Source organism: Pezoporus wallicus, unplaced genomic scaffold (genome assembly GCF_028554395.1).
Source record: "Pezoporus wallicus isolate ANWC-B61680 ecotype Strahan unplaced genomic scaffold, APGP_CSIRO_Pwel_v1 contig_6732, whole genome shotgun sequence".
In the NCBI taxonomy this organism is placed as follows: Eukaryota; Metazoa; Chordata; class Aves; order Psittaciformes; family Psittacidae; genus Pezoporus; species Pezoporus wallicus.
Window position 1 is genome coordinate 2,514,780 of NW_026638638.1, and position 23,205 is coordinate 2,537,984.

A 23,205-nucleotide genomic window follows, 5' to 3' on the forward strand; every position below is an offset into this window, starting at 1 on the left:
ACTTTCAAAATTTCAATTCCTTATTCTGTTTTGGGATGAAAGGGAATTCTGAACTGTTAAGTCTGTTGTTTGTTCACATTGGAGCAGCAGAGGCAAAGAGTGATGAAGGCTTAAAATTCTTTTCTGTTGGACATTATGTCTGGACAATTTTTTAATAAGAAGATTCCACGTCATGGTAGAAAGCATTCTTTCACAGCTGTGATGTGTTAATCCAGCATGGGGAAGAGAAAACTAAAAAGACATTTGAGCCATAGGGTTTGTATTTATATATAAAATTAATAAATGGTTAAAGCCAACAACATGTTTACATCTGGATCCTGTATGATAGCAGTTAATACATTAAAGATGGCATGTGGCATAAAACAGGATTAGATAAGGTTTTCTGCTTAGCCATGCTTCTCTTGTGCATGAGTGTTTACAACAATGTTCTCTACAAATCACATTGTAATTCTGAATACTGTTTGGAAATGCACAGTACATCAGCAATATTTTCCTGTGATCTGTGCTAATGAGCAATGAGTTGGCTCTGGGCTAGAAGACATGCTCAGGAGGATTTTCAGAGGTTTGTTTAAAAAATCCAAACTAAGGAGATCATTCCCCAAGCTGGCTGGAGCAGGGCCTCATCTAAAATCACTGTTTTGTTTTGGGGCTAAATTATGCAGAACTGAGAAAACAAAATAACACTGTGAACTTCGGGAAAGACTGCACTCAAAATCTTCAGCGGGGGAGGGAGGGAGGGAGGGAGGGAGGGAAGGAGGGAGGGAGGCAGGCAGGCAGGCAGGCAGGCAGGTAGGTAGGAAGGAAGGGGAAAGAAGGAAAAGGAAAGAAAGGGAAGGAAAGAAAGGGAAGGAAGAAAGGAAAAGGAAGAAAAGAAAAGGAAGGAAAGAAAAGGAAGGAAAGAAGAGGAAGGAAAAGGAAGGAAAGAGAGAAAGAAAAGAAACAGACATGCAAACACATGAAAGAAACCCAGAGAAACAACTGTGCAGGGCCACAGTGGGGCTCTGCTTTGTGCGGCCAGTCTCTCCGCAGGGCTCATTTGTCCCTACCCATCTCTCAGAGAGCCCACCTTGCTGTGTGGCACCCACACTGCAGGCGCAGTGAGGTGGGGGCTGTCTACACGTTCTTGTGCAAGGAGAAATGTTTGGGCACTGTGCTGCTCTGCTGTTTGTGTTTCCCACAGAGCCACTGAAGCTGTGACATGCTTTTTTACTCTCAGTCTCTTGGGAACTGCTTTTGGGAACCAGAGCCTGCTTGCTGCAACTGCTGCCTCTAAGTCACTTTTCACATCTGCCTGCAGCTGCTGGCAGCTTCCCCCACTGAAAGATCTTTTTCTGGTTTTTTTTTTTGTTGTTGTTGTTTCGTTTTTTCCCATTTCCCTTTTCAGGGGCAGGGCAAAGCAACCCTGCCTGGTGCTGGAGGTCAGGAATCACAACTTCACCTCTATCATGCTGACTTGGCCTTTGGGAAGATGCTCTTTGTGGAGGTCATTGTCTTCTCTTGCCTGGCAGCAGATGCATACCACGTACAACTTCAGAAACACACGTCTCTTCAATTCCAAACTATATCACCTTATTTGTTAGTTTTTAGATTCACTATGAAACTATGTACTGTGTGGTCATTAAATGGAGTGTTTCTTTGCTGGTTTGAGACTCCAAGGATTTAGCTAATTGACTTGTTTGTTCCTTTCTAATTGCTATTGCAACCCCCTGATTTCAGCTACTAGAAAGAGTCTTGAGGCATGTTCTGGAAATCTGCAGGTTTCAGGAGACTTTTTCTCTGCTAGCAGCTCTTCTCCCAGGAAATACTCCTTTTTCTGCTTTTTGTGCTGGTCATTGTCAGCTGCTGCACTTAGAAGAGGAGAACAGGAAAGGATAGGTAATAATGTAAGCTGTTCCTGGTAGCATCAGCAGCTCAAGTGAGTGCAAGGACTTACCTGGCAGCTTATGTAGGATGGAGTGCCTTGGATTTGTGTGGTTTTGACACATGGCAGCGTGTAACTTGATGGGATGCTCTCCAGCATGGAAAGAAGGAGCAGGAATGTGTAACTGAATTCAGGCAAAAGACAGGAGCTGGGTTTCAACATAAGACAGAGAAGGAGTAACTTATTGCTGTCCCTAATTTTGTATGGGTACAAGAGTTCTCTTTATGCGGACAGTTAGAAACTCTGGTGTTGAGCAACATACTTATCAACTTGAGTTTGTTAAGTGTCATTCCCACCTATGTAATAGCTCCTGTCCCAAAACACTTGAGCTACCATTAACATCAGCAGCTCAAGTCTCTGGTTCAAAGCTGCCATAACCAGAGGTACATCTCAGGGAGTATTTTTTTGTTGTCAGTCTTTTACCTTTTCTAACCCAACATAGACTTCCAGCATTCCCAACAACGTCCCTGAGGAAGGGAGCTTCTTACCATATTTCCTCAGTGTTTTGAGGAACGTGTATTGTCTTTAGCTTGTTTTGAAACTGGGCTGTCCTTGCTTCATCCTGGCATTGGAAGGGACAGTCAGCAACCAGTCCCAGACACCATTCTTGGATGGCGAGCTGCAGCTCAGCTCCCATCATGTACATCAAGTCAGACTCTTCTTCCTATCCCTTTACATTCAACTATACTGAATTTTACTGGCTGTATTAAATCCTGGTCACTGTAGATTACTTTGATAGTTCTTCTCAGTTGGATATTCTCTTAACCACTTTGAAGAACCATACACTGGCAGCAATTTTTGTCCCACTAATATTCAGCCCTCTATTGCTTACTTGCTTTCAATAGTTTCCCTTATCCTGTAGCTAGCATCTTTTTCATATTTTTAAAAGTCTTTCCTGATAAGAGCTTTGCTCTGAGACCCTAATGCTTTCTCAACAGTAACAGGTTTCTTTAGATACATTTTAGTCTGCTTATAATGATTTTATGCCTTTGAATGTACTCTAGCGTATTGTTAACACGCTTCCACATTTTCATGTAGTTTTTTTTTTTTTTTTTTTGGTTTTGTTGTTTTTTTTTTTCCAAATATGTCTTGGTTTCTGGAGCTTCAGTATGGATGTTGAATAGAAGTATATTTTGGGGCCTGTTACAGTGGTAGCTCTGCAAAAGTAGCATCTGTCTGCAGTAAGTAGGGCTGTGGTGCTTCTCTTTTTCACTTATGGGTGCTTTCTGTAGCTGCTTAACCTTGCCCTTCCAGACTTTCCCAGTCTTTCCAGTCTTCTTTGTTAAATAAAAAGTGCAATAGACCTACAGTTCCAGAACCACCTTCATCCCTAATTCTCTTTCTTGTCTGGGGCTGAGGCTGAGCCTAGGACCTCCCAGCAAAGATCCAGAGGATAAACTCATCTGGGGACCAGTCTTTGGGCACTGCAACCTCTCCCTTGTGGCTTCCATCCAGCAGCACTCCAACCCAGTGCCAAGCTTTGTCTGTCACCCAACCCCATCCCTGAGGACAAGAGCAATGAAGGCCCAGTGGGAACACAGCCGTCTCAGAAGGCAGCGGGCACGGCAGCCAGGATGGGGAAATCTGCACCTTCCCATCCACGTCTTTTGTCTCACAGTTGAATTACCATCCCTCTCCCAAGGAGGAGGATGAGTAAAGCCGTCCATCTGTTCATTTGCCACCAGCCAGGCCTAGCTCCAGCACGTCAGTCTTATTTTCTTCACTCCCTCTGTCTTGCTTCTCTTGATTACCAAATAAGTCCTTTTGGGTCCAAGCTTTTGGGTTTTATTCAGGCAGGCTTTATTTGTGCCCTTTGCATTGTGTTGGATTTTTGCAGCCACAGTGGCAGGCTGATCTGGCCCTCAGTTACTGGCTCTCTGAGGAGCAGAGACCCCACGCTGAGTTAGCTGGCTCCCTGCCACCTGCTCCTGTGATAGAGGATGGGTGTCAGAACAAAGCTGGCGGCATGAATTGGCATGATGAGGTGAGAAAGTAGGGTGCACAGTGCTCCAGCTGATGCTTGCCAATGTAATTGCCCTTCAGGCAATAATTCTTGCCAGTGTGTTCGCCTCCAGGGACCTTCTGCAGGCCAGCATAAGCCAGAGCCACTTCTGCTTCCCCATCACTCAGCTGCCATGAGTGTTAACCTTGTATTTATTCAAGACTGAACCCCTAGATTCACATTAGTCAGTTTTTCATAATAACACATTGAAGGAAATGACTTCATTTTTCAAAACCCTTAAAAGTGGAAGGAAAAGAAAGCAGTAACAAAGTTTGGAAGTATAGTCTTGTGAGAAAAATCTTTTGTACTTATGCACAGCATAAACACCAGGAGGAAGGTGTACTCATCCAGTGCTTGCAGCTCGTGTGGCATTTGCTGCAGTAACTCCGTTGTTCTTAAACCAGCAAAAGCAGCTCCCAAAGCTAAGTCAGTACCCTCAGTTATCTGCAATAAAAACAATAAAGTCTTAAATTTTAGGTTCCAAGAGACAGCCAGATCCTCACAGCAGAAGTCAGCTCTAGCAGGTTGGAGCAGGCAGTATCTGGAGGGACTATTAAACCTTCCCTTCTCTAGAGCTTCATGTTTCCCAGATGCTTGAGTCTCAGGGCATTGCAAAGACCTTATCCACTCCCTTCTTCTGAAGAGCTGGGGGTTGAATACCAAGAACTAGTTTGTCCCTACACTTCGAATTGCTCTCAAATAAGCTTCTCAGTTGATTCTTGCTGTGTGAGTGCTTCTATTTTACTGTGTGGCAAAAGTTCCTCAGCTCTGGATGACAGCTACTATACAAATAAATAAGGCTGCATCATGAAAGGTACCTCCTCTCTTTGCAGTTCCCCTTCTAAATGGATTTTGAAAGTTCCCAAAGGCCCACTGGACTGAACAGCAGCTAGAAGGTACACCACCCCACGGGAGTGGGCAAAAAGGTCCCTCATGAAGTAGCAACTGCATATAGGGAGCATGACTGTGATGGATGGGGCAGATGGGTCCTGAAGTGTCTGGGGTATGGGCTTAGTGCCATGGGAGCTCCCCACAATGCTGCCCTATGCCAAACTCTCAACTTGAATCCTGGCCCGATTGGGAAAGCCTAGTCCTTTTATAACCAGATTTCCAAGCACTGCTGCTGACTGGTTAAATTGTTCAATGTTTAAACAGTCCATAGCCAGAAACATTGGTTCCTCCCAGTGCAGTCTGTGGGACCTGGCAGTAGTATGTAGGATTTCCAGCACTTTTGCAGACCTTCATGTTCAAGGCATAAATCTCAGCAATGTGCATGAACCATACCTCTTTGCAGTTTATGGCCCTGTAAATGTCTTTAATAAAAGCCCTACCACAAGAAATGTCTTAAGACAACTGCTGCTTCACAGCTTCACTACAGGTTCCTTATGTAAGTCAATAAGCTAAACACAATACCTGTTATTTACGATGATAATTGCACAGGCCTCACTTTGAATGATGCCTAAATCCAACTGTGTGTGATTTCCTTTGCAGAGTATCTGAATTACAGCATAGGCTGAGGCCTGAAAAATTAATGGCTGCTTTAATCATTCAATTAAAGACTTTGAAAATCATTAGAAATTTGATGAATTTAAAATATTTATCCATACATCATTTTTAAGCAGGGAGTGCTAGACCAGCACAACTCTTACACCAGAGAACTGCCGCGGGAGGGGTAAAAGGAACAGCGATACTGCACTGTGGCTGAGCAGGGAAGTGCGCCACAGAAGCTGAAAGGCTAAGGAAGTCGGGAGTCACCTCTGTCAGCTTTACCTGATTTACAGTGTTTAGCGGAGGGCACCTTTCAAGCTGCAAAATACAAGTCAAGGGCCTTGAAAAGCCCTGCTGGCTTGCAGAGCAGTGGTCTCCCACAGCTGCCTTGGGTTTGGATAAACTCCACCACCAGACTGTTCAAAGGAGATGGGGAAGCAGGGCCATCGGAATCTTTGGTTACTGAAAGAAAACCAGCTGACTGCAAAGCCAGTTTTCAGAGCGAAGTGTAGAAATTAGTATGACTTATAAGGAAAGGAAAAAGAGCTTTCTGATGCCAGGAGCCTAATATTTAATTTAATAAAGAAAGTAGAAACTGAGCATGATATTTTAGTCCATCTGGACTAAATCTACCCATCTGCAAAGATTTAACTTTGAAAGATAGTCAAAAACCTTTCTTCTTAACTTCATAGAGTGGTTAGGGTTGGAAGGGAACTTAAAGATCCCCTAGTTGCAAACTTGCATGTTTATTTTCTTTAACTGCCTCTTCTTTGGAAGCAGAGGCATCTTGAGTGGAGCACCAGGATTCTAAATAAACAGCCTCTCTTTCTGACGATAAGACAGAGACAGAGCGGATGGAGAAGCAGGCTGGGGGCACTGCACGATGCTTTCTCGCTGCCCTAGGGCTGTTTGCTTTATCTAAGTGATGTTTGGCGTTGTGGAGCTTAAGGTAGCTTAATGAACCTGGGAGAGAGAGCTCCGGTGGCTGGGGTAGCGACTGCTGCTGGCCGTGGGCTGCGTGTCCGTCCGTCTGTCTGTCTCCCCCCACCGTGAGCGTCTCCCTCGGCGGGACGCGCCGCAGCGGTACCCGGTGCGGCAGCGACACCTAGCGGCGCTGATCCCGCCCCGCAGCCGGGAGGGGGGGGCGGAGGCCGAGGCAGCATCTCGTAGGAGCCACGGCCGCGGCAGCGGGGTCAAAGGTGTAGCGAAAACCTCTCGAGTTTTGTGTGACTGCTTCTTGGCCTCGGTATTTATTTGGCTGCTTGTTTCGTACTATCTTCTGCATCGCCTCATGGAGCTGTGGAAAACTAGCTGGGCCAGGCAGGATAGCTTTTGGGTTGGTTTGTCCTAAGTTCAGTTTTAATTCAACTGCAAAGTTTCATGTTTTTTATATATCTGACAGTTCTCATTTTCCTTCCCCTGCACTCCAAGAAAACTCTATTTATTTCATTTATAAATGCTTGGATCAAATATTGCACAGTAGGTGAAGCAAAGCTTCACCTGATTTACCTATACAATGTACTGAAGTAGGTAATATCCTTCTAACAAAGAGCATAACCTTCCTGAAGAACTGCTGTGTAATTTAATTCTTACTCTCTTCATTTAAGAAAGATAATTCAGGTCATTCTACAGTCAATAATCCACTACATAAATGAATGAAGCTTAAATGATACATTAATGTTTTCGGTTTTCCATTAAATCCATACTTATGAAAAAAAATCATCTGGAAACAGCAACACTCAGAAGTGAACAGGATGAAAATTGTTGCTTGTACACAATAACTAACCATTCCAGCAATGAAAAGACAGCACATCAGCTTCCCAGCTAACAGGGAAACCCAGGCAATGGCAGAAAAGTATAGAGTATATTAATATTTCCCTTCAGAAACTGGCAACAAGTTTAAAACAACTTGTCGGTTTAACTCCACTTTCTATAAATCGGGACTGTAAGCCCTGGTAACCTCTTTATTTAGCACGCAGTGAAGAGAGACCCAGCTTGGTTCCAGTTTTCACAAGTGTACACAGATTTAAATGCTGGAACACATAACACAATCATAGATTTCTGTGCTTGCAGGAAGCTGCCTTCCCCGGTGTAAGAAATGCCATCAGGCACCATTATACATTAACAGTAGCCTCAGTCTGCTTCCGTTTACCACTTCTGTGTTCCCAGACCCAACCTTGCTGCCTGGCTCGATGAACGGATGCTACACTGCAGATTTTCATCCCAGCCATACCCTTCAGAGATACATCCAGTTGCTGTGTTCAGAGGAACGGTCTCCCACAGGATTTGTGATTCCCCGTCTACCTGTATGATATCCCAGAAAACTAATCTCCGGGATGGCAGCTCATTCAGAGCTGGAAAATGTACCCATGCTGAGCTCCCCTTTAAATAATGACCTGACATTTGTTCTGTAGAGGGAGACAAAGCCCAGACTGATGAAAACACTTGGCAGTTGCTTTCATTTGTGCCATTCAGAAGCCAGATGATAATTTGTCCTCAGGGACCCATCACTTCTTGGCAGACAGACCTGTCCAGTGCACTTTGCTATTACTTTTGCTGTTACCTCCCACCCCTGGTGCATGCAGAACACACAGAGCCAATACTCAAGGCAGCCTCAAACTAAAACTGACTGCCAAGAGTCATAAAGGATTTCATGATACTGAGAATTAGGAGGTAAGATCACAGGTGAATTTGGGGATGATTAATACAAATCAGTGGAATATGGGGAAAGACAAATTTGTTAGACCTACATAAAAGGTTAAATTAGCTATTGCTCAGAAAGGAGATTCCAGCATCTCTGAACACAGCTTAATGAAAACATCAGCTAAGCAATAAGCAATGGTCAAAAAAGCATTCAAAACAATTCCTAGCAAGCAGACCAAACCAGAAAACACTATTTCAGGTGAATTGTGAGTTCACCTTTTGCATACAGCATGCAGCTCTTTCCAGTCAAAAAGGTGACTCTCCATACAGAGATAGATTAAGTAATTGAGGACTTTTTCCAGCCTAGAAAAAGAGGTTACTAGGGGCTGATAATAATGATGATACATACAATCATCAATGGAATCAAGGAAGACAACAGATGCAATCGTACTCATAGTACAAAACTAGGAGACAAAAAATGAAGGTTCAATTAGCAGGTTATATGGGATAATCACATAGCAAAGTATTTTTTACACAGTCTGTATCTAAACTGTAGCATTTGCTGGAAAAGGATGTTGTGGATAGTAATAATTTAGGATGGTTCAGAGAGATGTTTATCTTGGACAGCAGTGCTTCCTAATAATTGGAAACACTACATGAACAGATAGGGCTGTCCACATGTTACCTGCAGAAAGAGATGACTAGATGCATTTGTTATCCATGCACATGGTCCCACCACATCTTACACCCCTATAGATGCAGAGCCTGTGCTCAGATGTAGCCACCATGAGGGAATGATGTGTATTTATCATACTACACGTTTTACTCCATATATTCCTGGCAGTTTTTAAGGATCCCCCAAATTGTTGGTGGTATGTTGGATCCTTTTTGTTTTACCCAGCAACAGTGGTAGCTGTAACTGCATTCCAGAGACACGCACACACAGAGGGGGAGAGGACAAGCTGAAGCAGGTTTCCCTCTTTAAGGATAAAAAAGTGAAAGCCCCTATGTGCTGCAAATGTTCAAGCAATTAGCTTCCAAGCACATTATCTGCTCTTCCACCTAAGCTATGGTTGAACATGTCTAATTATCATTGACATCACAGCAAGGTCAGGCAGCAGTACAAGCAGCTGTGCCGTTGTCTCACTTCTCCCTTTAAAACATGTGCTCTATTACACGATCTTTCCTGTTGTCTTGGGATCCTTGCAATTCACTTCCAGTCAGGGTGGTTAGTGAGGGAAAGGGAGTGGTGATTCACCCTTGGAATAGTTATCATGCAACCAGTGCCACCACGCAGGGTTCACTGTACACGTAGCAATGCTGAGTTCATAATGCATCTGATTCCCTGGCTACAGCCCCGACTGCAGAAGTACAATGCTGGTCTGTGGCTGAATCAAATCTCATTTTAGTCACACTATTGTCACTGTCCTTTGAAGCTGTTTTAGTTCAGGATGCCTGCACAGCCCTTCCTTTTTCACATAAATAGCCAGTGCTGAGTTTAAGAAATTATGCAGGAAAGATGAAATTCACTCTTCAGCCTGGAGTCTGGAGTCCTTCCTTTGTCACCTGTGCCCATGCAGATGGAACCCCAGGGGCAGAAGACCTGAGATCAGTGTAGAAGCTGCTGCAGTCTCCAGCTTCCTCCGCACAGCCCTGTGATGACCCGAGCAGGGCCACGGGGAAGCTGTGGCACCAGTGGCAAAAGGGCAGCTTGGCTGCGTGGTGGGCTTTGTGCTGCACCCAGCCAGCTTGAAGCCCCTTGGCCCAAGCCCTGCTCTTGTCATGGTGCAGGCAAGTGGGTACACTGCTGTGAAACCACAAATCTGGTTCCCACACATGAAGGTGAAGAAAGGGAGAATCTTGGGTCTCACTTTCTGCAGTACCCATGGCCACAAATAAGCTGGTGGAGCAGGAGCTGGTGTGCAGCTAAGCATGGCAGTTTCCTTTTCCCTCAAGAGGTAGGGAGGAAGCAGAGCATGAACCAGACCTGGTTCAGTTCTTGCTTTCCTTATGAGGCTGAGCAAGCCTGGCACATGGCTCAAGACTACTCTGCAGTCTTGCCTTCTAGCCCTATAGGACTCTTCCCTTCTGGTCTACAATCTCTAGTCAACACAGATCTGTAAGCAAGACCATCACTCCCTGTTCCTCAGCAATGTCACAGCTCAAAGGCTGGGACAGCTGGTTCCCACGCGAGTGCTCCTTGTGCCAGCAGATCACAGACACCACTTTGGGCACCTAGCTCCCACCCAGCTGAGTCTTCCACACTCAAATCCCAGAGACAAGAGAACAACAAAAGCCAATCCAAAAGGGAGAGGAAGAGAGGATGTGCAATAACTTTAGCTGTTCTTTTCACAAAAGTGCCATTTCATTTTTTTCCCCAAATAGACAGCTCAGCGATTGGCGACAAGAAGATGGAACTGAAAATTAAAACTGTAAAATAGAACAGCATCCAGTATTCACCCCAGCACAGCCAGGAAGGAAATAGTTTGAAAACACCAGATGCTCTTTGCAACTGGTATTTTGGATATATATCCAGCAGGGATTTCTGCCCTCCCCACGAAAACAGACACACATTCTCATTTAACAACTAATTGATTTATTTAACAATACAAATTTCTTTCTACTGCATGGTTTAGCAGAGAGAACTTGAGAAACAAAATTAGCTTCTTTTCTTTCTTTAAAGTTTAAATGTTTACACAAAACCAACCTTTACTTCAGTAAATATAAAATTTACACACAAAAAAACTACATTAAAAAAGAACAGAATCATGACAAACCAACAGAAAAAAAAAATAAAAATGATGGGAATTCAGTGTAAAGGATCCAATTGCAAGGAAGGCAAGATGGGGCAACACTAACAAGGCATCCCACTTGTACACCTAGGTATCTGAAGATGTAGGTACAATACAAAACCAAAATACATTAAAATTAGGATTAAAACCTGTATTTGTATACCATAATATTTTATGATATAAATACCTGTAAATTCTGTGAGCAACACAGTCAGTGTGTGATATACAGTTTGCTCTTCACTGGAAAGTCACTGGAGTGGTGTACGAGCACTGGGTCACCCATGGGTGTGCTCATGGTCAGCAGCGAGCAGACGTTAGGTGTCCAGCCTGGATGTGATAGCCCCTTGTTTCTTTGCCAATCTGTGCTATTTCTCACACGTCCAATGACATAATGAGAAACTCTGGTCACCTTCAGCAGTGATTTCCAGCACTTCATCTCCTGGCATTAGTCTGTTACCTGATTTAGGCATATCCACCTGCCAGATCCCCTGTTTCTCATTCCCTTTTGCACTTTATAACCTGAACTCTAAAGCTATCTTGTAGCTACCAAAAGAGACTGGCTTCTAGGTTGAGATATTTGGGATACACGGTTCTTCAAGCCACCTTCAGGAATCTGTAGAAATATTTAAAGTAGGGTGGACAATTTATGGTCAAAGCTTATGTGATACAAAAACCTGGGACCTGTGTAGTGATGGCTAACTTTAGATCTAAATCTTTAATGCTTTTTCTATTGCTTTAGTATTTAAAATTAACATTCGGTTTAAATGAGCAGAGCATCTTACTGATGGAAGTGCTACATTATCTCCAAAAACACCAGGGAGTAAGGGAGACTTTAAAGTTTAAAATGAAATGTAATTTTAAAAATCATTTAAAGGGATCAAGTCTCTTTTTTTTTTATAATCAATATTGTGACTGGCAACCTATAAAAGCTTAAATTATAAAACTATTAGTGACTCTACTTCTTAAACTGTATGTACTATAAATCTGTATCTTTGTTACTTACAGATGTTACAAAACTTCCAAGCCAGAAGGCGAAGGGGGGAAAACATAGTCTAAAAGTTTTACAGATTACATTTTCACTGACAAAGGTTCATTTCCCCCACAGCTGTCATAAAAACCTGACTACATTTATTCTACTCCTCTCTTTTCTGGACAGATGATAAGAGTGTTCAATCATGCTTTGGAAGACCACTTTCAATGGGTAACTGCAGTTCTCTAGATCAGCAAGTCCGACTTGCTTTACTCAAAAACAAAAGCACCGAGACTATCTCTAACTTGGCCCTTGTCCTGCAAAAGAAAAATGGTAGCAAGATTTAGGCAGTCTGTTAGGACAGCAGGACTGGCCCTGAAGCAACCAGCTACATGGGCTTCTGGAGTAAGCATATGAAATGCTCTCATTCCAACTTCAGAAAGAGCCCAACAGTGTTAAATTTAAGGAAACTGTAGAAAGGACATTTGTTCTGTTAAAAAAAAACAAAGCAGGGAAAATTTAAAACAATCCACAGGTGTGCATCAAACATTTAATAGCAAGCCTTTGCTTATGTATATTAATTTAAAGATTATCCACAGGGATCTGTGATACATTGGCCCTGCCTTGTTACTATAATTAAATTTATTCAAATATTAATTTAAAATAGGAAAACAAAGAAACTACTCCTTGGGGAACATGTTTATTGTGTTTGAGATGATACACTGGGTGCTCTCTGAGCTACAAAGGGAAAAAGGAAATCCTTTCATTACAAACTGACAAAGGTAAAAGTTAAAACAGTTTTCACAACAGCATGTACCACATATTGGAAATAGATCTGGGTTTAATACAAATGACATAATTCCTAGTAATCTACAGCTACCTTTAATAACTTCATACAGATAATGAATTAGGCTAAAATGCACTATAATATTTGGTTGACTTCAGGAACAGTATCCTTAGTACATCACAAAATACATTTTGATATCCCAAAGAAGCAAGACTTGCAAGTAGGCATTTTAAACATAACTAATCTACAGCTACAAATTTCTACTCTTAATAGCATTTACCTTTTTTTGAGGGCAGTATCCCAGTCTTCAAAAGGATAAAGCAGAGTAGAATCAGTATAACATATACACAGAAGTCCGTATTGTAAAGGCTATAAAGATTTGTTGCACACTGCAAAGTTGCCTTCTGCACCTTCACACTGCACAAGTAGTTTATCATTTATGTTGCATATCTCTTGGTCCACTGTCTGGCTATCCTGTCATGTTCTGCTCTGTTCGTCAGGTACTGAGTGGCTATGCTTCCAACCAGAGGGTCAGCTGCAAAAGGCAGGAGAACACAAAACTGAACACATGATTTAAAATACAGAATCTATTTCATAATACAGTCTTTGTTAGGCCAAAAAATGCTGTGAGATTCAGGGGGGCTCTTATCATACAAGAGAAAGCACACAAGGCACAATGAACAGAAAAAGAAAACAGGAGTATCTGTTGTGGTTATTTGCATATGAATGCATCCTGCTCCAGCCAGGGGCCCTGCTTTCAACCCTCTGGAAGGGCTGCTGAGTGCAGGGGACATTCAGTGAGCACAGCCTCGCACATTTGGGTCATAAGACTGGTGCACATCAGGGTATTTGAACTGTAGGGGACACACCGAGGAGATCCTGTTTGCTTCAAGAGTTTTCAAACTTTTGTTTGTATCACAGAGGCTAATTCATCTCTCCCTGATCGCTGCCAGTGTTCCGTATATGAGCTGCCATCCTAGCACCATTGCTCAGTTCCTGCCCTGATGGCAGGCAATTAGCATTCATTGACAATGACACTGGTCACACAGCTGCTGAGAAATGGTACGGCTTCCAGGAGTTCCTCCCCTCCCAAAAGGAACAAGGAACTCTCTCTGAACATCGTCCCCCTCACATTTGCAAGATTAAACATTTCACTTTCCATCTTAAAGAAGGGACTTCCTTCCTGCGACCCCTTCCAACCTGCAGGATTTCTGAGTTTCTAACTCAAGAGAACTTTGATCCTTTCCTGGACAGACCACTCGCTGGAGCTGCTACTATACAAAACTTCTGTGACATCAGCTTATTTTCTCCACCATAACTTGGGAAAAAAGGAGCTTAATGTTATTTACTTTGTGTTGCATCACAGGACTGAAAGGTGCCATGAAATGTCAGACCACATCTGAGCAGGAGGGTTGCATCCCCAATTTCTAAAATGTTATTTTTTATTTAATCTGTGTACAATCAATTATACAAATTACATGCCACGGCAACTAAGTCAAATGACTAAGAGTGGATGCTCAATGAAGTATCAGCTCCTTACCTGGGTTGCAGTCTGTCAGAAGAGAACAAATAGACAGCAGAACCTTTGAAATAGTCAAAGCAGGGCTCCAGTTGTCTTTCAGGATATCCAGACAGATGACTCCCTGACTGTTGATGTTGCAGTGATAAATTCTGGTACGGAAAGTAACCTAGAATCACGGTATAAGAAACAGAAAGAGAGTCAGTCGGTGTTGCCCAGCGATGCTGCCCCTTGTCTCTGAGCCGCAGCAGTGCCTGGGGTGTTCTCAGTTCATCAGAGCTTCCACGGAGGCAGCTCTTCTCTGGCTTTCTAAAATACAATTATTTAACATAAGAGTATTTACTGTAGTCATGGCTACCTACCATGGAGACCTTTGGTGCATAAACTGCTTTCACACAGACCTTTTGTCTGGTATCCACAAAAATTAGGACCTACTCTGTAGTACTGTGCACAATTTAATGAACATGCTGCATGTCAAAACCAATCTAATCACACGTGTAACTTTACTGTGGTTTCTCAAAGTGAGGAATTAGACAGAAGATGGCTGCACCTGCAGCATTAGTTGTTCTTTTCCTTGCTTTCAAAAGCCTAAATATAGACCATGAAAATTAATATTTAAAATTGGAATTTTGTGTTATTCTTGTTCAAATTAGCAATGAAATCTTTGCCTCACCCTTCATTAGGCAGGACAAAATATACCACCAAAACAGTGCCCTCACACTACCATCACCTTTGTTTTTAAATTATTTCAGACTAGTATCAGTACAGCATGTAAGCGTTATTCTGCACAAATAATAAGTTAGAAATATTTAATGGCTTTAATTACATAACGAGCAAGATGAGGAATATTCTTTTCATACTGATGCAGGAGGGGAAAAATCTATGATGTTTTCTGAAAATTAAAAAAATGATCATGCTCTAAGGAAGCCCCTATCTATGAGATTTTCATAAGGAATTTGTCTAAAATTCTGCATCACTTCATTATAACAATATTAACTCAGGGAATATTAAATTTTGTGGATTTCAGAGAACTGTGAAATACACAGAAAATATATTATTCTTTATGCTGTAATCCTTCTGGGAATGAGAAGCGGTATTTGATTTGTAGCAACAGCATTGTAGCCACAAGAGCCATAAGTTGCAGAAATGTGTGGTAGGATGTATTTAGCCCGTGCTAATGTCAGCAGTGTCCTTTCTGGTGACTTCGTGACAAGTTATACTTTGACATTAAGGAAGGGTTGAAGAAAATAACCTTTAACTTCTTTGATATCCATTAGTAAATTATAATTTCTTAAGCGTCCAAACTATTTTTGAGCAAGGAAATTAAATTTTAGTTTAAGTCAAGACTAGTTTAATTTAATAAAAAGAGTTTTTGCTCAAAAAACACTATCAAACAAGGTTGCTGCTCTTACCTGTAGTAAACAGTTTACAATAATGGAAATCATCAGAGTAATTTACCCAATTTGAAGTCACAATACAACACTCCAGTTGTCTATCTAAACTTATTTTAGCTTTCTGTTACTTTGTTAAAAATAATAATATGTATTTTTAGTGAGAATATATAATATAGAATCTTGTTCATAACAGAAAAAGCTCACTATACATGTATTTTAGTAGCTGGAATGAGAGGAAGGAAACATAAGAAGGTGTTGCACTGTCTTCTATTAAAATTCCTTGTATCTTAACTCTTGACCAGAATTATCATCTCATTTATAACCCGGTAAAGCTTGGAAATCAGTATTGACTGTGGTAATCGGGAAATAAAATAGAAAGGATTTTTCTGAAACTACAAGCAAAGATTTTGAACCTTGAGGTTTTCAAAAAACCATAAACAAATTTGATATTCACAAGGCAATGAGTACTCACTCACTGCATGTTACATTCTTCTCACAAGTGAAAATATGATACAATAAAAACCTTACCCTTACCTTTGGTGGCTTGAATGGATAGTCAGATGAAAATGTGATATCCAGGAAAAAAACACCTCCTTCATATACAGAACCTGGAGGTCCAAGAATAGTAGATCTCCATTCATAAATGTTGTCTCCTTTAGGACCGGCACTGCATAAAATAACAGGGAGAAACAAAGAGTCGGATGTACTGTCGAGAGAGGCATTTTATGGATTTCCTTCTACCTTTATTTTGTTTAATACAAGCCACTTGCCTATGCTTAACATCTGCCTAATTTCCCACCAATTTCAGTGGGCTCAATGTTTTAAACAGGCACGAAAGCTGGGTGCTTCGCTGCCCCTTTGGAGATGCAACACTGAAACAGATCGACCATGAACTACAGACTGTCATTACCTGAAACAAGCCCCCAGGTCTGCTTTCTCAAGTATGTCATTGCTCTGAGCTTCTACATCACGCTCTTCCAATGACATCATATCCATACACAAAAGGAATTGTGTATCTTGACCACATGCAACTTCTCCAGGCATTAAACAGACCATACCTTCATAAAAAGAATATTGACACACATTTATTGCCACTTGTTTCACAGGCTACGGTGAAATGTTATATCCCTGGGCAGGAAAAGTGGGGATGGGAGAGGCAGTAACCTGGAACTGAGCACTGTCAAATCCAAATAACCGTTTTATTCAGGATATATTTGTGTTATGCCTCCAGGCAATCAGCATTAAGCATACTAGCCCAAAACAGTTTATTTTAAGAAGTACCATACTGAATGCATTTCTCATTAGGGGAAAGGTTATTGCATAATTGATTATTAAAGCTTTGAAAGAAGGGATAATTAACAGGCATTTTCTCGACTTCTGAGCCATCACACTTAATCCTATTATCACACAGTAACCATCTGACCTCCTCAGGAAAAAGCAACCCAAGCACAATCTTACTTCTGTCAGCAAACACTAACCCAACCTTCCACAAAAGGTCCTGAATCTGATCCACTGAGATCCAAACTGACTGCTGTAGAAAACACCTCTGCTGAGCTCAGGCAGGCACCGTGGATTTGCCACATCTATGCAGATGAACGCGGCACTGTAAAAGATCCATTCAATTCTCCCCACCTCGGCAGCCTCTCAGACACCACCTACATCTTACAGACACATGGTGAAACGTCCCCCTCCTTATCCCTCTGCAGTCCCCAGGAAGAGGCACAGAGGACTGTCATATGGGATCGCACATGAAGCAAGCAGCAAGGCACGGCATCAAGCTGTAGCCTGGGAGTTTGTGGTTTCTGGCACTGCTCGACACACCGAGGAGACTCCTTACGAGCCCTCCAAGTCTTAAAGCTCTTCCCTTGTTGTGTCACCTCATGTATTTGTCATACATATGTCTGCAGTCTGTAACACGGCATGTTGGACACTCATCTTTACTATGTAGCCAAACATGTGGAGACACTCATCAGAGACAAGGAATATGAGCAGTCTGCACTCTGCATCTGCAATTCCCACACCAAAAATTTAACTATTTTTACATTAAGATCATATTCAAGAAACAACCAAAAGCTGACTTTGATTATGAATTCCATTTCAATTTGTAATTTTCCAGCATGTTTTTTATCTCGTGGATGTTTCATGTATGCAATGTTTAAACTGATGGAGGCCTTTCATTAACAGGACCAAACAATCACAGATTTTGGCTCACATCCTATTTAATTAAAACAAAAAAAAATTATTTGATGGAGCTGGAGCTATTTTCCTGTTGCCAAAAAGAAAGTAGGTAACAACGGCTTGCTGGCCTCCACGGTACAGGTAGGAAACAAAAACTACAAGTGCTGTCAAGTTAAAGTCTGGGTCTAAAATCACTGATCTTATCATTCTATTTGTAATGCATGCACAAAAGTGAAAGAAAAACAGCAGATAAATTTTAGGGAAAAAAAGGGAAATCCAGAGGCAAGGAGGTCCATTTTCGATGATGTAATGAACCATTTGTACCCTCAGTCACTCCAGAAGATAATTCTATTCATGCTCTCTAGAAAGCAATTAGTGTAAGAACTGAAAATATTGGGGCAATAATGACAATATTTAAAATCCACACAGGCCACTGAAATGTTTTAATTAATTCTTGACATTCATCAAGCTTACAGCTAATTACTATTGTGCTTGGAAACCAAATTTCTATGGAGCAATTCAATTTCAGCATTAGATGTCCTAATGACTGTTTTATAATTTAATGCAGAGGTTACTGCTCTTGCCTCGTGTGTCAGGTGCCTTTCTTTCATACACCTCTAACAGCTGGATGCAATTCAATCAGATTAATGAAATAGCTGAATTAAATTAGTGACATATTTCAGCCCAGTGAATCAGTCACAATTAAGTATGGCATCAGCCTGGTGCCAAACTATCTGGTAATCACTCACCAAGTCAGCGCAAAGGCATCTATCAGCTAGTTGCCAGAAGCTAAGTGCAGTAATTCTCCACTTATTACTATCTGCTATCCCCTTCTATGCCACCGCTAGCAATATACAAAAGGATCCAGGTATAATGTGAGAAGGGGAATTCCTAACCTTGTAAGAGGAAGAAAACGCTGTGTTCAAGCCTGTTCTGCTGCTGAGAAAAGATTGCTGCAATGTCAAAAGTAACACAAAACTGTAACAACAGCCACTCACAGGAGAAAATTGTTAAATCTAACAATTGGGTTATAACTGATTGAGGTTTGTGAAATTCCTATTTAACAGCTGAAGTGCTGTCTCACTTCCAGTGCTGTAAAAGATACCTCTGCTTCATTAGCAACCTGAAAATCCCCACAATTACTACGTTATTGGTGTGAGGAGACATGAGATTAAACAGCAGAGGCAATACATCACACTGGGCTTCTACCACCTGTGCATTTCCTGGGGATCATCCTCAGTCAGCCATACCCTACTATGTCTTTCGTATACATACCAAGGTAATCTTCTTTTGAAGTGAACAAACCCACACTTTCTAAGGCTCAGCAGAACACACAAGACCTACTCACAGCAGTCTCGGCCTCTGCAATGACTTCCACAAGGACAGCGCATTGGGGTTTCACCCACTTGGATGCCTGCAGGAAGAGCAGGAAGTGCAGTCCTGTCTCAGGCAACACCTCGGCTGTGTACTGAGCTGCAAGCGAGTGCTGGAGTCTCTGTCACTGAAGAGCGTTGTCTTGATGCTGCAGAAAGCCACAAGGAGGGAACCACCACTCTCTGGTGTAAATCTAACTTCTCTGTGCCCACAAAGGACAGCAAAAAACCCGGGCTGAAAACTGGGAATAAGGAAGCTTAACCCTGTCAACAATTTCCCATTTCATTGATACATCTGGAAGAAATACTCTCCTCTTTCTGTTAGGCACTAAAGAGGCTGGCACAGGAGGTGATTCTAGGGGCTGTACTTGAGCTCTTTAGTCCCAGAAGTTTTCCTGCTACTCAAAAGACTCACTCTCCTACAGCAAGCACAGCCTTCAAGCATCTCACCTTAAACCCCGAGAATTACGGTGACTGACAACCAAGGAATCTTGCTGCCTCCTACACGAGACAGAATACCCCATGCAGAGTGCTGCTATGAGGAACTGCCATGGTTTTCTTCCCCTTCTTCATCACTGAAAAATCCAGCTCCTTCTGACCTCCCCCATGGAATCCATATGGACAAAAAAATTCCTCCTCCATTGTGTCCTTTAAAATACAAGATCTTGATGGAGCAATGGATCTGACAACTGCTGCAGTGTTTTGGCTACACAGCATGTATGTGCAGTTCATTGCTACCAACCTGCTGCCCTCCTGAATTAGCTTACAGAGCATCACAAATTCAGTAAAGGCACCAACAGTATGTTCTCAATACAAGAGCCACTTAACTAATTTTTTTAAATATGGGCTAAAAAAATCTCACACAAAATAACAAAGCAAATTAATTGAAATTACAAAATACTCTTTGCAAAATTAAGGGGGGTTTACTTCATGCGCAAAAGCTGGACTGATTTTCTTACAATAAATTCTATAAAGTTAACTGGCTCTATCTGCTTCCTAAGTAAATATTCATTATGCCACTTCACTGAAGGATATATATACCTGATCTAGATAAGACAAAGGATATATAAACATGCTCTATCCAAGCTAGTCCACTGAACAGATTTAATTTACAAGTGTGCCTTTAGATGGTGAATTTGGCAAGATGTGAGGTTAAACTCTAGGGGCTCATGGGCTCACGTCACAGCCTTTAAACCTAACTGCTGAACCCTGGCTGTCAGGTTTCATGAAGATGTACAACAGCTTCTCCAGAACACTGTTGTGAGCATTCACATGGATACAGCAGCATTTACACCAACAAGAAGCCTGTTAGACCCCTGACACAGTGGTTACAGAAATCAGAATTCAGCATTTGTTACAATTCACTAAATCAAAATTCATTACAGCTGCCTATATGGAGCTAGCTGCAGGATGAGAAACTAGGACAAGAAATTTCCAATCTACATGATGCTAGTAGCATGCCGCTTTCTGTTCTTGCTAAATTCGCTTCTCCTGTCAACAGCAATCCTCTGAAACACGGGGGCTCTAAATTTCACGACAGAATGCAACTTCATGGTACTGAGACTGTGATAATTAAGAAGAAAAAGGGTGGAAAAAAAGAGTAATTTAGCTAGATTTGATGTTAACTCTGCGTTATGCTTTATTATGAGAAACAATTTGGGTCTGTAATAGGATGAAACTAGGGGAAAAGAAGAAAGTAATATGTGTTTTAGGAAGCTTCCCAGCAGTGAAGTCTGTCAGGCTCTAAAACAGCCTTATAAGAAATGTCATTGGTACCATAAAACTAAAGGTACTGGCCTACAACCCAAGACACCCATCACATGATTAAGAGGTGGAATATCATCCTACATTTTCCTTTCAAAGGCTCCACCCTTAGGTCCGATAGCCAGGCAGGTATCCCAAAGGCAGCAGCTAGCAAAGCAAATGGGAACCTGGTGTGAGAGGCAAGGGAAGAGCCCACTCCATCTTCCCCAAACTTCCATCTCAGATGAGACTCAGCAAAAGTAAAACTTCTGAAGCAATTCACAGACTGCTCAACCACAATGACTTACAATTTTTACAGCAATGTAAGTGAAGTCAAGGGCTTTAAGACAGGAGTAAAAGATCTGGTTTAATTTTTCTTAATTCAACTGAAAGTACTCAGGAAAGGAAGAATCAATGCCCTTAAGTATGTTCCACAACCCTGTGCTTGAAAAATCCATTTCATAAAGCTACATAGTGATAGATTTTGCAATATCCACAAGACAGCTTCAGAAACAGAGTTTTGCGAATCCTGCTGTAAGAAAGGCACTCAGCATTATTCTCAGCATTCCTATTTTCAGAGGTGGTGCCTAAGCACCTCTACTTACAGAATCTGGGTACTTCATCCCCTACACACAGAAAGCATACTGATTTCGCTGGCAAGAGCTTCAAGCCCTAATTTTTGGATTACAGCATTTTTCTACAGTTGTATACATGCGGGTTGTCTACAGCAATATATCAAATCCATGTTCAAAACACTTTTTGGTAAGGTACTCACTATTATTAATATTTACATTTAATAGTAAATGTAAACTATATTAATTTCTATTAAGTTTAATATTATTAATATTTTCCAGGTTATGTGCAATTCTGACAAAGAAAAGGTTTCAGTCTATTGGGCTCTTTACATAGTGACAACTGTGCTTATTTTACCTGCCACTGAACTACTTGCTACATCTGTTTGCTGAAAAAGGTTATTTGCTGCTTCTAGCAGATCCACTGAGGCTCTGTGTAACTGAGGATGCACGAAGCCTCATTCACTGTACAAACCTTTGCTTCTGTCACTTCCTTAAAGTCTATCATGCCCTTAAGACTGAAAGGTAGAAATTACTGCATAAATCCCCCCCCCCCCCCCCCCATTTTTAACTCCTGGATCCCCTGCTAATTCAGCTGGTTGTAAAAGAGTACCGAACTTGTGCCTGAGGCCATGGTTTGATGCAACAGTAAATCCAACTTGAGAGCTCCTCCTACCAGATCAAAAGCAGCATGGCTACTCAAAGCAAAGTGCTGATCCAACATAAACTCGGCCAAACTGTACACATTCCAAAAATGTCAGTGGATTAGCTCTGTAACACCAGGCTTTACGCCTAATCAGGTATCATTTGCCCTCCTGCAGCCAGCGTAAAGAGGGCACAAACTCAAGGTTGCATGGTCCAGCTTAGGAATGCAATCATGTGGCCGTATTCGGTTCAAATCAAATTGTACCATTAGGGGAGTCTAACTGAGGGCAGATCTGCTATTAATCAAACTACAGGGAAAGACACCACACTGCAGCATTTTAGACAATCAAAACCTCCAGTGCTAATCTTGCCATTAGTAGAAGAATATACACTGTTGTTACTAAAGGAAGCTGAGTAACAAATCATTTGATAATGCCATCAAAGCTGTAAAATGTAGATAACCCAAGTAACGTATTTTAGAGACCTGATAGCTTTTCCACTGCCAAAAGCCCTGTTAAATTAATTCATTGCTGCAATAGCTGAACTTTACCTTTCCTCTTTGTACTTCTGCTAGTTCCTAGGACCTTTCTTGCTGCTGTTAAAAGCCTACTCAGGTTCCCTTTATCTTCCAGAACAAGCATAGGCGATTATGGAGGCAGAATTCCTGTAATTTTTATTTTGAAAAATAACCAACCCCAGAATGTAGTTTGTTAAATTACAGCAGAAATACTGACTTTAATCCAGGTAACAAAACACATCAGATTGTTTCTATCTATGCTCTTGAGAGAGGAGCTATAAGCTACTCAAGCAATACATAAGATGTTACCAAACATGAGTTATATTTGAAAATGGAGAAATCACAGTACTCGCAGGCATGAAGAAAGTTTGTGCTGAACATCTGGTTCATTTTAAATATCTTGGCATATGCATAGAAGTCCCTCTCACATGCCTATGCTAGAGAAATTATCCACGCTTCCTATTAAAACAGAGACCAGGACAGGCATTAAAGGGAAATGTTTCCTGCTACTTGACCATGTGTTCACAATAACAAATCCGTAATTTAGCATAAAATAAAAGGCTAGCTCCCTGTCATCAGTGTTGAAACACCAGTAGTACTAGTGGCAAAACGTATGCTATTTTCTTGCTGTTGGTATAACACTCAATTACTTTGTCAATGA

The 23,205-nt window shown here is 41.7% G+C and overlaps 1 protein-coding gene across 1 annotated transcript in view; it reads right to left on the reverse strand.

Moving 5' to 3' along the window:
- Positions 1-10,633: 10,633 nt before the first annotated feature.
- Positions 10,634-23,205, reverse strand: part of UBE2E3 (ubiquitin conjugating enzyme E2 E3) — a 57,311-nt gene continuing 44,739 nt past the window's right edge. Inside the window, exons 3-5 of the mRNA XM_057411651.1 lie at positions 16,051-16,183; positions 14,144-14,291; positions 10,634-13,138 (exon numbers count right to left, since the gene is read on the reverse strand). Of these exons, the coding sequence (XP_057267634.1) occupies positions 13,041-13,138; positions 14,144-14,291; positions 16,051-16,183 (379 nt within the window). The 3' untranslated portion in view covers positions 10,634-13,040. The remainder of the gene's footprint in view (positions 13,139-14,143; positions 14,292-16,050; positions 16,184-23,205) is intronic.